This window comes from Pistacia vera, unplaced genomic scaffold (assembly GCF_008641045.1).
Source record: "Pistacia vera cultivar Batoury unplaced genomic scaffold, PisVer_v2 Contig224, whole genome shotgun sequence".
In the NCBI taxonomy this organism is placed as follows: domain Eukaryota; kingdom Viridiplantae; phylum Streptophyta; class Magnoliopsida; order Sapindales; family Anacardiaceae; genus Pistacia; species Pistacia vera.
This window is the reverse complement of record NW_022196029.1, coordinates 15,378-34,473: the sequence shown is the minus strand read 5'-3', so window position 1 is coordinate 34,473 and position 19,096 is coordinate 15,378. Positions and strand designations below refer to the sequence as shown.

General features: G+C 35.9%; 1 protein-coding gene across 1 annotated transcript; it reads right to left on the bottom strand.

The window, feature by feature from the left end:
• Window positions 1-7,131: 7,131 nt before the first annotated feature.
• Window positions 7,132-15,896, bottom strand: LOC116130725 (PX domain-containing protein EREL2-like). Its single transcript, XM_031416436.1, has 16 exons — window positions 15,881-15,896; window positions 15,433-15,775; window positions 14,598-14,708; window positions 14,148-14,246; window positions 13,864-13,950; window positions 13,500-13,608; window positions 12,502-13,307; window positions 11,680-11,844; window positions 10,677-10,683; window positions 9,180-9,312; window positions 8,602-9,096; window positions 8,086-8,157; window positions 7,914-7,994; window positions 7,624-7,773; window positions 7,318-7,480; window positions 7,132-7,230 (listed from the first exon to the last, which is right to left on the bottom strand). Exons 2-16 carry the CDS (start codon window positions 15,520-15,522, stop codon window positions 7,132-7,134), a joined length of 2,667 nt encoding a protein of 888 aa, XP_031272296.1. The 5' UTR covers window positions 15,523-15,775; window positions 15,881-15,896.
• Window positions 15,897-19,096: the final 3,200 nt, after the last annotated feature.

The following is a 19,096-nucleotide window of genomic DNA, read 5'->3' as shown; positions in this document are numbered from 1 at the left end:
GTATGGTTAAGTGTTTGCCTTGGTTTTGGTTAAGTTTGGTGAAGTTTGGAATCCAATCTTCGCCGGGGCGAAGAAGAAACTTCGCCGCGCGATGAGGAGCTGCAACACGAGTAGGCTCTGCCGGGTTTCGCCGGGGCGACGGATTGTTTTTCGCCGCGGCGAAGAGCTAACAAAAAGTTTCTTGAGTTTTCTAGGAGTTTTTCCTTTGGGGTATAATGACCTTTCTACCCCTAATTAGTAGGAAAAGTGGGGAGTAAAATGTAAGGAAATTTAGTAGAGAGTGTGTTTGGATGGGGGTGTATTTGTAAAGAATCAAAGGATATAGATGGAATTTCCAAGGAAGGGCAAGGGCAATATGGGAAAGGATGAGTATAATATGAGCTAAAAAGGGTTAAGTGTAGAGAAACCCTTTAGTCCATCCATTTCCACCGCCTCTTCCATTGCCTACTTTCTCTCAATTTCTCCATCCAATCTTCCAAGATTTCTAAGGAGTTTAGAGAGCTTTTGGGAAATTTTTGGTAGAGATTTCATCTAAAGCATCCTAAGGTAAGGATTCTTGCTTTAGATGTGAGTTTGCTTATAGTTATATTGAAGTCTTATTTGGTTGTTGTTGTTTTGAGTTGTAGAGAGAAGACAAGACAACAAAGGAAAAGAAAAGTGCTAAAGAAGTCATTTTTTTGTACAAGGTAAGTAAATCCAACCAAGTCGAGATTTAAATAAGCTTTTGAGTAGAGATTTAGAGATGTATGCTTGTATAAGTATGTTATGTTATTGAGAATTAAGTTTGTTATTAGAAGTGTTTTTGATGTGTGATGAGAGAGTGAAACTGAGTTGAAGTTGGAGGAGTTTTGTATGAATATTTTGGGAGTGTTTTTCCTTGACAAGAATTATGACAATATGACGGAGTTTTTCTCCCATTTTGGATGATTTAAGAGAAGAGTAAAGTTGTAGATAAGTAGAGCTTTGGTATGCACATGAGTTATTTGATGAAATGCCTAAGTGAGAAACTGCCCTGTCACAGCCGTGACCTTCTGAGTGGTTTTTGGGCACTTTAAGGATTGAACTGGGTTTAGACCAAAACTTAAAAGTTGTAGCCCTGTCTCTGAGCTTTAAAACGAGACCAAAACCGTAGCAATCCGAGGTGTATCACGCAAGTTATGCCCTTTTTAGTGTGACCTGTGCAGAATGACTGTTTTGATATAATCTTGTATTTGACATTTCATTAGTGCATTAGTGAGCATGAGCTATCCATACACACTTGTTTATGCACTTAAGAAGTAGCTTGAGACATAGTAGAGAATTTGAGTATAAGCTACTTTAAGAGCTAAGAGAAAGAGAGAACGAGTACTAGAGAACAAAGAGAAACGAGAATAGAGTAGGTTGTGCGATGGGGAACCCGTGAGTAATGGGTAAAGTATTCCCGCATGTACATTGCATTGAGAGAGCGGCATGAGTATGAGAAAGAGAAGTGGTGTAGCCTGTGAGAGTGCATGCGAATGAGGGCTATACCTGAGTACCCGATAGAGAGAGATTATACACTCACATGGCCAGGGGTTCCGAATCATGCATAACCGAGTCCGATTGAATAGAATGAGTAGAAGTCACGAAGAGCGGGAGCGAGTCCCAGCCGTGCCTCCGGTAAGATGAGGCCGTGACTTACAAAAGAGAGTTAATAGAAAAGAGTTCTAAGAAAGAGAAATAGAGAGAGAAGTACCAAAGAGAAATTGAATGAGGAGTTGTAAGGAAAGAATTAGAGAGAGAGAGTTATGGGGATAGATGAGTAGAGGATTTACTTACTGAGCATTGTGTTAGTGCTCACCCCGTTATTTTCCTATGTTTGCAGGATCTAGGTGAGGACACGGTCGGATGGACGTCAACACGCGAGGGGAAGCGGTTACACTGTCCACCATGTTTTTGATATCTTTTGTACATGTTACAAATTTTGTATGAAGAATGTATATGTTTAATAAAAATAAAAATTTGGGCCCAACTCTGTACACTATTTTATATGCATTTTATTATGTATATTATATGAGTACTTGAGTAGAAAGTGGTTGTTACACACGACAAAATCAAGTAGTCAACCATTATTTGCACAACCATCTAGAATTGCATACTTTTCAGCATTTCCTAAAGATATGAGCACGTTTGAATCCTTTCAATGACTTGATACTACCACTACTCCAAGTGATTACCAAGTTCATTACAAAAAGCAAAAAAATTTATCTTTGGGGATATCACAAAGTTTCATTTGGGATAGTATCAACAGCATAAGCATACTACCCACCATACAACAAATACTAAATACAAACCAAACAAAAAAAATAAAATAAAATAACAAACAAACTAAGCACTTCCTAAAAACAAACACACCAAACAAAAGAAATAGGCCATCAAACTACCCACTCCCCCAAACTTAAAGAATGCAATGTCCTCAATGCATGACAAGCAAGAAACAACACACACACCAAAAAAAAATAAAAAAATAAATAAAAAATAAAAAATAAAAAATAAAAATTGAAACTAAAAGATAGAAACTTCCCTGCATGTAGAGGACTGAACACTTAGGAAGGTGGGCTTAAATAGCAATCAAATTTGGCTTCCGGAATGAGGAGGCGATCATTGACATTGTTGATGCTAGTCTCTAATTGTTGCACTACCTGTAAGAGCATCTCTAGAGTCATAGGTGCTTGAGCTTGTGGAGTTAGAACGGCTTGACCTTCAGTGTTCAGCGTAGCTCTCTCTGCGTGAAAGCCTATTGGAGTGTCATTTGCCAAGTCCTTAGGAAGAGACTGAGCAATGTCGGGCAGTGGCAGAATAGGACGTCCCTGTCCGTCTTGTAAAACATATTGACCACGATAGGGAATACACATACGCATAGCAGTTAAGGTAGCAAGGTCAATACGTTCTTTACCTACAATGGGTTCACCTAATTGCTCATCCGAGATGCCGACAGATTTAGCAATAATGGTGATTAAACCACTAATTGCAATCTTACCGGTCCGACCATGTGCTACATAATTCAAATGTCCTAAAAGCCAAATACCGAGTTATGTGTATGGCCTTTCTCCATGCACCATAAACAAAACAATTCACTCTTATTAACAGCCCCTGTACTTTCTCCCCACCCGAAAATGGTATGTGACATGACTCTATGAATGTATTTGTGGGCAGGGTTCCGTAAGTGGGTGGATTTAGAAAAACTAGTATCATATGGTTGTGTGCGTTGTGTGTTGATACAGTGGCACCAAGCTACGTTTTCAACATATTCAGGACGAGGACTTTGCTCCTTTTGTAGTCTTTCGTTTCTTTTGTGGACCCATTAAGTGCGAAAGTTGATATGCCTACATATAAAACCAACAAAAATAAACTGAAACAAGACAAAAAAAGAAGAATGAATAGCAAAATGACAATGGCAAACACCCATATCCAACAACCAAACAAGATACGTACATCCCCTGTTTAATAGTGACAAAGTACACACTGAAACTAAACAACTGACAGAAAAATGTAAAAAGAAACACAACTAAGACACGAGGCGAAGAAGAAAGAAATTCAGCTTGACCCCACCGAAGTATAAACCCACAACAACTAAAGCAATCTATGGCAAAAAAAAAAAAAAAAAAAAATTAATTAATGATTCCACCAAAATCAAAGAAAGGCAAACAATAAACGTACCTTAAAAGAGAAAAGGACAAAAAGAAAAAAAAATTGCACAAGGTTCAAACAAAAAGAAAACAAGGTTGGGAGAAGATGGCTGGAGCAGCGGGCAGCAAGTGAAAGTGGGAAGAAAGAAAATCGTTTTTTTTTTTTTCTAGGGTAGGCCCACCACTTTTCCTTTTCCTTCTTTAAACTTTTTGTTTTGTCCTTTTTTTTTTTCGTTGTTTCCTTTTTTTTTTTTTTTTTTTTTTAGAAAAATAATTTGTGGGGTCATGGTCCCTCACATGGGCCAAGCCATGTGACATACCATGGGGTAACCTGTGGTTTCTATTGCAATTTTTTTTTTTTTTTTTTTTTTTTTTTTTTTTTTTTGTTAGAAGCCACGGTTGTGTAAAGTGACACAGGTACCCTGTGTTCTAGTCTGCTGAAATTGTCTTCTTCTTCTATCACGTAAGCTTCCCCCAACTGTTCCTCGTTCTGACGATAACACACAAAAATAATAATAAATAAATAAAACACAATTAAACAAAAATAAAGAATTGTAGAAAAGAGAGGAAAAGAAAAAGAAAGAAAAATAAATAAATAAAAATGTGCATATACAGTCTTGAAAAATTCACTATGCTTATGTGCTTATTTTTGAATGACTACTCTGCTGTTTTGAGCTACTTAGTAACCAGGAGTATTCATGAGACCCATGTTTACTTTTGCGTCAAACCGTAGCTTGAATTATGAGTATGCAAACACTTTATATTGTGGACGTTGCTGAGTAACCGAGGCATTCATCACAAATGTGTGCATTCGCGTAAAAGGTGATGTGAAAATCTAAAGAGCCTCTACAAAAAAAAAAAAAAAAAAAAAAAAAAAAAAAAAAAAAAAAAAAAAAATGGAACAAGATCTAAAGTAAAGCTAAACTAATGATTTCAATATTGCCTGACTGCAATCCCCGGCAACGGCGCCAAAAACTTGTTGTGTTGTTTGCAACAACTACTAGCAACCAGATAGCTTGTTCAATACTTTTTCCAATGGTGGGTGGATCGTCCGATTCTGACACTGGACGCGCTCGAAACAAGCTGCCGAAGTTCTGATAGTGAGAACGAACAGATTTGCAGATTCTGTGAATTTTCATGGCCAGATCCCAGTGAAATAAATAGCGACCATAGGCAGTGATGAAACTACCAGATAGCTCGGTCAATACTCTTTCAAAAGGTGGGTGGATCGCCGATTTCAACACCGGATGGGCTCAAAACAAGCTGGCGAAGTTTCGGCAGCGAGAACAAACAGATCTGTAGATTCCGCAAAATTTCACGGCCAAATCCTACAGAAACGAAGCAGCGAACACAAGCAGTGATGGAACAACCAGATAGCTTGTTCAATACTCTTCCCAACGGTGGGTGGATCGTCCGATTCTGACACTGGACGCGCTCGAAAGAAGCCGACGAAGTTCTGACAGCGAGAACAAGTTGAGAACAAAACACCTAGAAAAATTTTCTCCCTCCCCTAAACCCTAAACCCAAACCCTAAAACCAAAACTCAAACCCTTTCAAACCTTAACCCCTAAACCATGAACCCTAAATCGTAAACCCTAACCCCTAAACCCTAAATACTGAACACTGAATCCTGAACCCTAAACCCTAACCCCTAAACACCGAACCTTGAACCCTAAACCCTGAACCCCTAATCCCTAAGCCTTGAACCCTAAACCCTAAAACCCTAAACCCTAAACCCTGATCCCTAAACCCTAAAACCCTAACCCCAAAACCCTGAACCCTAAACCCTAACCCCTAAACACTGAACCTTGAACCCTAAACCATGAACCCCTAATCCCTGAACCCTGAAACCTAAACCCTAAAACCCTAAACCCCTAAACCCCAAACCCCAAACCCCAAACCCTAAACCCCAAAACCCCAAACCCCAAACCCTAAACCCTAAACCCAAAACCCAAAACCCAAACCCAAAACCCAAAACCAAAACGAAAACCAAAACCCCAAACCCTAAACCCTGAACCAAAAACCCTAACCCCTAAACCCTTAAATCCTAACCCCTAACCCCTAAACCCTGAACCCCTGAACCTTGAACCCTAAACCCTCACCTCTGAACCCTGAACCCCTGAACCCTAAAAACCCTTAACCCTAAACCCTGAACCCCTAAACCCTAACCCCTGAACCTTGAACCCTAAAAACCCTAAAACCTGGAACCTTAAACCCTGAACCCTTAAAACCTTGAACCCTAAACCCTAAACACTAAACCCTAAACCTTAAACCCCTAACCCCTAAACCCTTAAACCCTAACCCCTAAACCCTAAACCCTAACCCCTAACCCCTAATCCCTAAACCTTGAACCCCTGAACCCTTGAACCTTGAACCCTAAACCCTGACCCCTGACCCCTGAACCCCTGAACCCTAAACACTAAATCCTAAACCCTGAACCCTAAAAACCCTAAAACCTTGAACCTTAAACCCTGAACCCCTAAACCCTAACCTCTGAACCTTGAACCCTAAAAACCCTAAAACCTGGAACCTTAAACCCTGAACCCCTAAAACCTTGAACCCTAAAACCCTAAAACCCTAAACCGTAAACCCTAAAACCCTAAACCGTAAACCCTAGAACCCTAAACCCTAGAACTGTAAACCCTAAACTCAAAACCCTAAAACCCTAAACCCTAAAACCCAAAACCCTAATCCCAAAACATTAAACCCAAAACCCCTAAGTAACCATGGTAAATAGTTCTGAATCCTCATTTCCCTAGAACCGTCTCAAAGTTATTAGTCATTCTCACCACATTAGAGTATGAGAACCTTTGATTTTTCAATTCCAATGACCCCTTCTTCCTCGCTTAAAAAATTTGCTAGCGACTATTTATCCTCAAATTCAAAATACTTTGAATGTATGTACTGAAACATCAAATAGATGATGTACTGGTGTAAGCATCGACCGGTACCTTTTTTCATTCTTTGGATCAATAAAATTGCCAATGTTGCAGATAAAATCACAGCAATAGCAACAGCAACAACTGGTGCTACCATGGGAACAATATTAGACTTGTTTTTCTCTTTGCATGAACCAGGGGAACAAGAATTTGAATTTCCATTCACTCTAGAATCAGAACTTGAAACAATAGCAATGACTAATTTAGTACTTGGAGATACTCCAATCCTACATTCCAAATGCAATCCATATAAATTTTGATCATTAACAACCGTAGACAAAAAATGAATCTTTTTCCTGTATAATATGAATAGCAAATTGCGAATCATAAATATACTTCTTTACCTTGTGCTGCCTCTGTTGCTATTCGAAGTCTCCCTTCCCATGTCAACATGTACGCTTGGTTTTTTGCATATGCACCGAATATCAGTCTATTATCTTTGGATAATTAAATAACTTTCCTCAAATTTAATCGACTAAAATTTGGATGGACAGAGTCTTATATAGTAGAGAATGAATTAATACAGAAACCTGTGAGATTGGTTTCTAAGTCTCCATTGGCCGTGAGCTCATGTTGGGGCCCTCGTCACAGTATCCAACAAGGGCTGTCAAGTTTTTACGATGAACTCTCATTAGAAGTTCAACCTTTGAAGAAAACATCCATATCCTCAGATGATTGACTAGACAACTCATAAATTCCGCACAAGTTAATTATTTAATTTGCAAATGTACCTCGGCTTGAAATTCCTTGTATCCTTGAGCTGATGATAGAGAGAGCATCTTCACAGCTACTTGAGTGTCGTCTAAGTAACCGTGGTAAACAGTTCCGAATCCTCCTTTCCCTAGAACTGTCTCAAAGTTATTAGTCATTCTCACCACATTAGAGTATGAGAACCTTCAATTTTTCAATTCCAATGACCCCTTCTTCCCTGCTTAAAAAATTTGTTAGCGACTATTTATCCTCAAATTCGAAATAATTTGAATGTATGTACTGAAACATTAAATAAATGATGTACGGGTGTTAGCATCGACCGGTACCTTTTTTTCATTCTTTGGATCAATAAAATTACCAATGCTGCAGATAAAATCACAGCAACAGCAACAACTGGTGCTACCATGGGAACAATATTAGACTTGTTTTTCTCTTTGTATGAACCAGGGGAACAAGAATTTGAATTTCCATTCACTCTAGAATCAAAACTTGAAACAATAGCAATGGCTAATTTAGTACTTGGGTAGATGGAAATATATATACACACACACGAGTCTTTATATATATACACACAAATGCGAATCTTTAACATTATTTCATCTTAACAAAAGTAAACCTTAATATCAGTAAATCCTTCTCTGCTTTTTCTTGGAGTGCAGCTGGAACAGGGCCTTCGAGATTGTTTCCTTTCAAGTTTCTGCAAGAAAACAATAGACATTTGACCCTTTGCTTTTATATTTAATTATGAGAAATAAGCTAGCCTGTCCTACTAATCAAAAGTAACTTACAACAATTTCAAGTTTTGTAGCTGTGCTAAAAACTCCGGCACTGATCCTGTCAGATTATTGTTTGAAAAGTCCCTGAAATGGTGATAGCAAATGTTAAATTGACATGGTTTTCATAAGTTGGACAAACTTACAAATTCATGGTAAAACTGAAATGCTTACAAAGACTCTAAGGAGGTGAGACCGAGTATAAAAGGACTTATCTCGCTAGACAATCCACTCGATGACAAATTCCTGCGAGTATTCAAATCAATAATTTTGTTAACAGTGTTAAATCAAGCTTAAGAAATAAGATGCCCTTTGATTCAAACATGAAAACTTACAGGGATGTGATCATTGGAAGTCCAAAATCATAACGGCAATTAAGACCTTGCCACAAATATAGTTGATGGACACATGGATCTCCTTGCCAACTTGGTCTTTTCACTCCATACTTTCCCTTGATATTTATGATGGCGTCAACTAGTATTTTTACGGGCACGATTAATTTTGGTAAGGATTAAATTAATTGATCATAACCCGAAGACAATGAAAGGAAACCTACCATCTTGTTCATTTGTCATCAATTCTGAGAAATGCTTTAGCCAGTATATCTCCATGGCGTTTAAGATTGGCGGAAGAGTTGACTTCGCAGTTTTTTCCAGTGAAATCTTAATTCTTGTTCCACTGTAGGGAGATAAGTTGTAAGTTAAGTCTGTGGAAGAGGGAAAATAGCCCGGAAACCAAACATCTCCATTAGTAGAGATATTAAATGCTCTAGTCTGGTTTTCTTTTAATTCTTGAACTTCAGCAATGTGCACGAAGATATAATACAATCTGGTGTCGTTAGCCTCCCAAGAAAATTGCAATGATTTACTTGCATTCACCGGCGTGAAAGAAGTACTCATGACCAAAATTGGTATTTGGTAACCACTACTATCATCATTGAGGAGATCAGTATTCGAGGTGCTTATCGAGACACTGTCACTGAAGTTGTATGGGAACCATATGCAATCGCAAACATCATCCTGGTACCTATATATTTAGGACATAGTTTTAGTTGGCAACCAAAGATCAACATATATAATTTAGAAAATATAAAAATTACTAATAGTTACCTGATTGTTTCGTTGGTTGTTGAACCAAGATCATACCTCTCAAAGAGTACTAGTGATCCTGATATTTGAAATGATTCTATTATGTAAGGAGATGATCCATAACTGGAATTTATCAAAGGCCTCACCTCTGATGCTGATATGAAAGGCATTCAAGTGTTTGTGTTTTTAAGACAGACATGTATATAATTGTTCTGGGGCATATGGATGATCTCCTTGGTGACGGGAGTGGCGGCGTCTTTGAAATTCACTGAATCCCATACATCCGACTCCAGAAACAGATTAAAACTTGGTAGGGTATTATTCCAATCATAATTTCCATACATGAATCTTGCTCTGATAAAAAACTTAGCATGGTCATGACCTACAGGTTTTAGGGTGTAACAATTTCTTGATCCTTCAGGAAAGCTTCTAACATTCAAGAATTATCGTTCCAGGGTGTCAGTTTTGTATTCAGGCGATATGCTGTAGCTTTCACCAGTGTCTATCATAGTTACATCCGAATCGTAATTTATGCCTATTTTCTAGTCTGCATATTGTGAATTTTCCGGAATTCCACGGTCTATGCTAATAAAACCTAAGAGAAATGAAGACAGAGAAATTAACAGAGGAAATAATAAATTTAGTTAGTGAATAACAATGAGTAGATATGCAATATGTAATAATTTTAACCTGTTTGATTTTGTGCATGAAGAAGAACTGTCATAGTTACCACGCCAAGCAATGAAAGAATAAAAAGCTTCAGAATCCCCATTGCCTTTTTCGTTTTTTTTTTTTTTTTTCTCAGTATTGAGTGGAATCAATTATCATGGTACAACTTATATAAGTACGATAATTGATATATTTTATTATTTTATAACAAGTCAAACAATTTTCTTATAATAGTTAAGCTTGTTTCCGTTCGGAGATGAGCATAGTATTTAACTACTGATAAGTTACTATCATTCATTATCTATCTTCAGCCTGTAATCTTAAAAAAATTTGATCGTGTTAGATAGTGGCGTTTACCTATAAAATTTCAACAACACAGCTGTGCCAGGAAGAAAAAGTTCATCACCAACCTGATGATCTGTTGGTGAAACTCTTTAAAAAGACTTCAACGAGAAAGTTTTTAGTGGTAGACAAGTTTTAGATTCTTGGGACCAATGACCATGAATCTTCAATTCGGATTATTCCAGCCTTAAATTACGGTATACATGCTTGATTATCATTGGACTAACACTTAAAATAATCTTATAAATTGCATTCAAGTTCCTTCAGTTTTCTTAAGGGTCGTTATTGATCATCCATCACATTACTGTATTAGCACTCAAGTCTTTATAAACTATTCTTTAAGTAGACAAAAAATTAGGAAATTCCTAACTCTTTCTATGAAGAGTTGATGATCATTCATTAGAGAGAACTTAAAGACAACCCTATTAGTAAAAAAACCAGTGTATTCATATATTCTTTCCATTGAAAAACATGGCTGCAGTTATGTAAATCAGATTTTATAATTACAATGAACCTGGAAAAGAAAAATGCAATCGACAATATATGTTCAATAAAATTTTGTTGGCATGAGTTCTTTAAATTTATTGATATGCCAGGTTTACTGGATTACAGGTAAATTCAAGAGGAGGAATAATTAGTGAAGGTGGTATTTGACCTCCAGCATTAATATACAATAATACAAAATGATCATATATACATCACATAAATCCAGCCTGAATAAAGAAATATATAGATCAATTCTTTATTTAACCCTGTTGACTTAATTAACTCTAATATTCTTATATTGTTTTTGAAACTACAGGTTGACTAATTAGTTTATATTATCTCTAACAGTCTGTCATAAACTATATAAAGTTGGATGAAATTTTTGAAAGAATAGAGAGATACAAAACCAAAATAACAATAAACATACAAATCACAAACAATAAAGAGAAAGAACAAATACACACGATTTTATCCTAGTTCAATAAATTAACAGGCTATATCCAACATAGTCAATATTATTATAATACTGTCTCATTTCTCTAGTTTAAAATTAATGTAATTTGTCTTATGATTTATTATTACTCATACAATTGAAAAGTATGCTTACATACTAGGTTTAAAAGACTAAGACCTAATAGTACAAGAATTATTATTCCTAAGCTTAAATCCAGTAATGAATCAATAACTTAAAAAAAATCCTTCACTCTTCAAAGAAAAGACCTAAACTGCCTACGAGCCTGCATGACCCCCAAATACGTCTGCGTGATCTATTAATGCTGAAGTTATCGACAACTACAACAATTTTCACATGTAATTGTCTCTTTCTTTGTATTTAGAGTTCAAAATAAATTATTAAAGCACTACTGGAGATAAATTATTCATGTGACTTTACTAAGCATTTCATTAACAGCACAACTGAGAATTAGAAAAGAATTTATACACTTGGCTTGACCAAGCTTATTTATCTATATCTTTATTTATTTGTTGTTCTTTTGGCAAGCCGTGNAATCAATAAATATTTAACCTGTCTTGACTTCAACTTCCACTCCATTTCCAAAGCTTTACGCCGCAGCTCCTCCATGTCCCATTGCATTTGTGTAAACCTTTCCCTCTCATTTAAAATAGCTTGGTGCAGGTTTTCTTTGCTTTTCTGTTTAGAAGTTTCAAGTTCCACTTCCAAATCCTTAACCTGCACAGATGCAAAAGGTTATAACAACACCATTATATATATATATATATGATTGTATGGCCAGTCAGTAAGGTGTTGTAAAAATTGAAGTTTCTCAAATTTCGGACTTATTTTAGTGCAGAAGTAATTTTTTTCACGCATAAAAGAAAATTCAATTAATACTTAAAATAGTTTATCTATGCCAAATAATTCATATATTTGTAGATAAATCAATATTTAACCTTTGTAATGGAATGAGCAAACAAATAACAAAATTGCAGAAGAATTATTTTTCCCAGGTCTCACATTTAACATGTCTCTAAAAGGAGATAAAAAGAGTACACAACTAAGACGTTAATGCAGTTATGCAACCACATAGCTCAAAATACCAGCAATTATGCAAGTCTTTGAGTGGTAGAGTTTGTGTGTTGGACAATTCTTGCATTTGCATAGGTCCCAAAAGGCTGACTTCGACATTTGAAAGTGCAAAAAAAAAAAAATTAAAAAAGGAAAAAGGATACTGAAATATAAACATATTGATACATTTGCTTAGCTACATTGTGATCTGGATTGTATATTACCCAGCCAGAAACCAGATATAACGTACGTCTACTTACAGATCACAGTCAAGCAACACAACCAGAGTTTAAGATCCAGAAAGGAATATAGCTTTGATACCTTTGTCATAAGGTATTCTTTTACAGCTATTTCTTGATTTAATCTGACTATAAGATCCTCCATGTCAGTTTTAGCAGTTACTAGTCTTCGCTCCATTGTCAAAAGAGTCCTACTCAATTTATGGCGTTGATCCGTTGGAATAACTACTTGTCCATCACCTGAAAACTGCAGATTTGTGTTGCCAAGTTCCATGGTACTTGAAATCTCAGCACATCCATGAAGGTCAGCAGAGCCATCAATAGATGAATTTGGAACACCAGAGTTTGACATTTCACTACCTCTTAAAGAACTTGTGTCACTTCTAACACTTTCAGCTGATAGCTTTCGTGTGTGACCTATTACCTTAGCAGGCTCTGATTCGGAGAAAAGGTCCATTCCATCACCAGCAAGAAATGAAGCTTTAGAAGCATTCCCATTATGTGTATCCTTCCCTAAAACATTATTGAAAGGTTGTCGGGCATGTGTTTTATGCCTAGGAAAACCTTCAAGCTGCTCTAGAATAGTCTGCCCCATGAACAATCCCTCATCAATATTGGACATACCATACTTCACTAGCTTTTCTATGGGACTTGTCAAATCTTCATCCAAAGTTAGATCCTCAATCCCATTTTCTGAACCATCATCCCTTCCTAGCCTTGGAGTTCCAACCTCAGATGTCTCATAAGCAGTATCACTACCATAATCTGAAGTGACTGAGGAACTAGCAGTAAGAGCTGAGCTTGAATGGGTAGGCATTTTAAGCGAAGGAACAGTGCTATTACCAGAAGTATTTGCTTCTGATGAGTTGCGGTTTACATCTTGAAATGCTGAAAAAATAATGCAAAAGGTGAAATTCCAAGATAATTATAACAACTTGTATTATTTCGATGAAGAAGAATATGGTATACTAAAAATCATTACAGTGAATCAATTATATATTTTACGTTCATGAGAGAGAGAAATGTAGAATACAAGATAATTGCTTCAAATTACACGTAATGCAGTAAAATGGCACGTACAAGACCTCGCAGCAGCTTCTAGTTCAAGAAAGGATGCCACTGAAACACTTCGTGATAAATCAATGTCTGACAGCAGCTTTGTCATCCACTCCTCCAAAGAGCACCTTCTCTGCAACAAAACTAAGCCTTTTAAGAATATTAGTCACAGTATAAAAAAAAAGAAAGAGCTCCAATTATTCAAGTCCTGGATGAATCACAGCACACTCATAATTCTATGTTTTTTTACAGGTTAAATGGAAGTTTTCTTAACTGTAGATTGGAGTGTTAGACACAGATGATACAGCTACTTTTCCTACAAGTTTCCCATGAATCATAGCAATATAACTAATGCAAACAAAGGATGAGACTAAAACACATTAGCTACCTCTTCCAAAAGTGCCCTGCTTTTCATACGCAGCAGTCCCTTAGGTGGAGCCGGGGGAAGATTTTTCTTAGGAAATGCCTTTCTAAGCTGCCAGAAAACAAATAACAATAAAAAATATTGCATTAAAAGAAATGCATTAAATGTTCAAAAAACATAAGGAGTGCAAGCACTCTATTTCCATAAAGATGCTAGATCAATGAAGTTACCAAAGTGCATGTTAATTTCCTGTGGATATGAGAGAAACGGAAGTTCAGATGTGGGAAAAAAAATATATATAGACTTACATCATTAAACAACTTCAGAAAATGATTAAATCTTCTCAAGACTCCTCGTGTGGTCGTAATCCCTTCTGGCGATTGTAAACCAACCTGAACCCTGTAAAACTGCCGTTTAAGAATGTTAACATAAAACATGTATAAAGCCAGATTACAATTGTAAAAGAATTGTGAGCATCCAAATAATTGAAAAATCGCCTATTACGTTTATATTAACTCTACCAAGTACATTTAATGTTTAGAAAAGGTTAGAAAATTTTCAAACAACAAAAGCTAAAGGCATTGCCTATTGCTAAAGAAAATTTTTGTTCTTGTACAACTAGAAAATATAACCAATAAGAAAACAAAAATTCAACCATTTGAAAATAAATTAGTATTGTTAAACCCCAAAAGATAGAATAAATACAACATCTAACCCTCGGTATAGACAAATACTGGAGGGTCATTCAATTTGAGTACCACTACAGGATCTGAATCTCTTGATTTTGGTAAGACAACCCACGAAGGTATTGTGACACAGTAACTCCATCCTGTGCGATGATCATGCGGCCAAACAGTGTCTCGCCCGTGCTGTAAAAATAAAAATTAGAATTCAGGATTAAAACTCTTTAGACGGCAAACAGTTTCTAAACAAGGAAAAACCAATCAGCATATTTAAGCAAAATGACATTGGCCAAAATGCCCATAAATGGAAAAAGGTGCTATATGTATTTCTTTCCAAGTACAGTAAGTCGCATTTCTACCAACACCCCGTCAATGTTTTTCAAGAATGACCTCTATCTGCATTTTCAACCTCTAAGTTTGCTATGTTATACACTTCCACACTATTAAGGAAAAAAAAGCATAACAATAAAAACTATCAAATCAGTCTGAGACCGGTAGAAGCTTCATTAGAAAAAAATTAAGCCAGTACATATCCTACAGTAGCCACGATATAGGTATGAAAACTGAACTTACATATTAGAATTTACAAAATACAATTTTCCACTGCAATGCTAATCAGGTCTCGCCCAATCAAACATCCTTGCTCAATTGAACATTAATGAATATGATACAACAATTTGCCAATACAATGCTAATCACGTTTGGCCAATCAAACACTAGCCGACAATAGTTGAACAATCATAGAGAATTGCTTGAAACCATTAAATTATTGACCAATTATATTTATACTGAAACAGAATTTCGATCAAACTTTACATTGTAAATTTACAGGAAGCAAGGTCAAAAGTATAACTAAGATAGTAAGGTTAACAAGGAATTACAGAAATAGAAAGAATCGGGTAAAACGCACCCATTTTCGAGGCGGAGGGCTCCAATCCATCCCCAAAGGCAGCGGCGAAGTCCCATCGTGTCTGTGCTTCGGTGGACTCCGACTCTGCATCGTCAACGTCACCGTCACTTTAGCCTTTCAACTTTATTCTTGTCAACGAAAATTGAGCATTTGATTAAAAGTTTTGTGTGATCGGATCGGAAGGTAGATGAAACTGTAAAATTGAATTCCTGGGCAAGTCAGTGGTAAACGACGGTGCACGTTTAACAAACGAATTTAGAACAAGCGTGTCGAGATGGAGCCACGTGCGAGACGTGTCATCACCAACTGCTTCGGTTTTGTCCTTTTGGTCAGTCTCTGGCCTCTGCACAAAAAGAGAGAGTGTCCAAAAATAAATTTCACCCCAACCTTTTTTATTTTTCATCTAATTAAAATAAAAATAAAAAACAAAAAGAAATCGCCTACCTACCAGTCTTCTTGAACAATTGCATTGAGCTTCACGACAGGGATGAGAATAATGTAAGATTTGTTTTTTTATGAAGGCCCACCTTTTTTAATATTGAATGGGCCTGGCCTTCTGTTCATGGGCTTAGAGAATCTCTTCTTTTAGGCACACGTCTCCGGTGTCAGGTGTACTCAACTCTTTGGTGCAGTCAGGAAGGGGATAATGAAAGAAGTGAAAACGAAGCAGCCGCTTTAGTGGTGAAAAAATTATAAGGTTGGCTCGTGAATTGCTTTCGTTTTCAAGGTCCAACATTCTACGCCATAACTGTATCCGAAATTCAGCAGAATTAGTACTTGCTCCTTGAAATAGATTCATAATAATGATAATGTATGAATATGAGTTGGCTTGCTGACTAATGTAAGATTTTTGCTGTTGATAGTTGAGACAGCCATATATCACCAAGATTTTATATGTTTGTTCTTTCTTCTATGAGAGATCAAGATATTAATTTCAACTGTAGCTGTACCGTGAGATATAGCTGGATGAAAGCAAGGAACCGGAGACAGCATCGATCTCTCAGTCTGAACAAAACGACACAAAACAATGTCTCCCCAGCTTGAGCCAAAAGGACTTCACTGTACACCTCACTTGTCTCTATGGCAATCCACCATAGGAAGAATCTTGCATTTCAATGCATCAATATTTTTAATTTTAATAAAGAATTGCCCTCGTCTTGTGATGTGATAATAGTAGGGATGAAGTTGTGGCGGCCGATAACGTATATGTACATGAATGTGACAATCCCACTAAGTCATACGTTTCTCTTTTTTCATTAATTAGCATGCTATAATTAAGAGTAAAGGTGGAACAAATCGGCCGGGTTAGGCGGGTTAACCCTAACCCGACCCATATTCAAGAGGGTTCAACCCAGACCGCTAATAAGGCGGGTCGGGTTGAACCCAACCCGACCAGCAACCCCTAGGTGGACTGGGTTCAGAAATGGCAACCCGACGACCCGCGGGTTGCTGTTTTGTCCTTTCTAGAGAAAGGACCGCCAACCCGCCGGGTTGACCCGCGGGTTGGCCGAAAAACAAATTAAAAAAAATAATAATTTGTTTTTTCCAATTACCCTTTTATCTTTGAAATATAGCCGTTGGAGGGGTCTTTTCGTCATTTTTTTCCCATTTTTTTTCTATAAATTGGCCCTAAACTCTCATCTTTTCTCACAACTCAAATTCTCAAATTCTCTTATTTTCTCTAATCTCTAATCTCTCAATTATTCATTTATTCTCTTAATCTCTTTGTCATCAATTTGCTCTTATTTTAATTTTTATTAGTTTTTGCAATTTTCAATTCATATTTCCAATTTTCCAATTTCTATATTCCAATTCTCTTTCTTTAATTTTTTATTTCTTCTACATCGATTTTTTTTTTCAACTACAATGGATAGATATTTCTCTCCCATCAATTTCGATAGATATTTCTCTCTCATCAATTTCAATGATGAAGAAAACTACTATCCTAGTCCTAATCCCGCTGATTTTACTAACATAAATGCAGGAGATTCAAATAGTCCCACAACTTTTCCAGTCTCAGAATCCGATACACGTCAAAATATGCTCCCGATTCCTCCCCATATAGCTCCCGGTGGTTCTAGAAGTCGTTCTCGTAATCGTTGTCCTCGTCCAACTTCATCTCCAGTTGAGGTGAGTTCATCAACTGTCGTCGAAACCGAAGACAGACACACATTAGATGTTTGGGCGCATTTCGACAAGTTTTATGAGACAGAAAATGTCGTTCAAGTCAAAAAAGCAAGATGCAAATATTGTGGAAATATTTATAAAACTGATTCAGATAATGGTACTAGTACTTTAAAAATGCATGTTAATAAACATATGGCTCAACATAGAATTAGAGAAACCAATCAAACTCAAATAACTAATATGGGTACTACTTGACGTTATAATTTTGATGTATATATGAAACAGTTAGCTTTATATATTGCTGCAAATGATCAACCTATTAATATGACTAAAGATAAATATTTTGAAAGATTTATTAAAAATTCATTTTTTTTAGGATTTAAAAGTTATTCTAAAACTGCAACTAGAAATGATTTAATAAAAATGTTTGGAAAAATGAAATTAGAATTAAAAAATAAAATACATAGTTGTCATGTTAGTGTGGCTCTAACTACCGAATTTGGAGTGGTAGAGCTAAACAAGATTATATTTGTGTGACTAGTCATTATTTTGATAATGAATTGAAACTAAATAAATCTTTATTATGATTTAAATTAATGGATGTGGATCATAATGGTCAACAAATTTATAATAAAATTTTTGAAGTTTTAGAAGATTATGATGTTCTTGATAAAGTGATAAGTTTAACTTTAGATAATGCAAGTGCTAATACTACAGCTATAGATTTTTTTAAAACTAATTATCATTTTTATAACAATTTGAAGTTTTTTCACCAACGTTGTACATGTCACATTATTAATTTAATTGTAAAAAGTGGTATGAAAACAATTAAACAAAATATTGGTAGATTATGGAATCTTTAGCTTGGATTACTAGCAGTAATAAAAAAAATGCTGAATTTCAAGACGCTTGTACAAAATCAAATATGTCTCCTATAACTTTTACATTAGACATGCCTGTTAGATGGAATAGTACTTATTTAATACTTAATTCATGTTTACCTTATGCAAATATAATTAGTTATTTTGTAGCAAATAATAGAGGTCCTCATTATTTGGTAGAAAATGATTGGCATATAGCTAAAATATTTCATTCTTTTCTTAAATTTTTTCACCAATCCACTTTACAACTTTCTAGTGTGTATTATCCTACAAGTCCGTTGGTAATACATATAATTATAAAAATTTCTGAGTTATTTACAAAAAACAAAAACAATGAAATTTTAAAGGCACTAATAAAGGCAATGGAAATTTTTTTAAAAAAATATTAGGAACCCATTCCTTTTCTTTATTGTTTAGGTGTTATATTTGATCCTATAATTAAATTTGCATGTTTAGAAAATGGTTTTGACATTTTAAGTGAAAAATTACAAACCGAAGCATATGTCAATCAAATAAGAGAGGTAAAAAATAGTCTTGCAGAAGTATATTTCCAATATGAAAACAGGTTTAGGAACCCGCAAAGAGGCGAAATATCCAGGGAAGCTGCAGCAGAAGAAACAAATAAAGACTTCTACTCTTGGAGTGCACTGAATAGG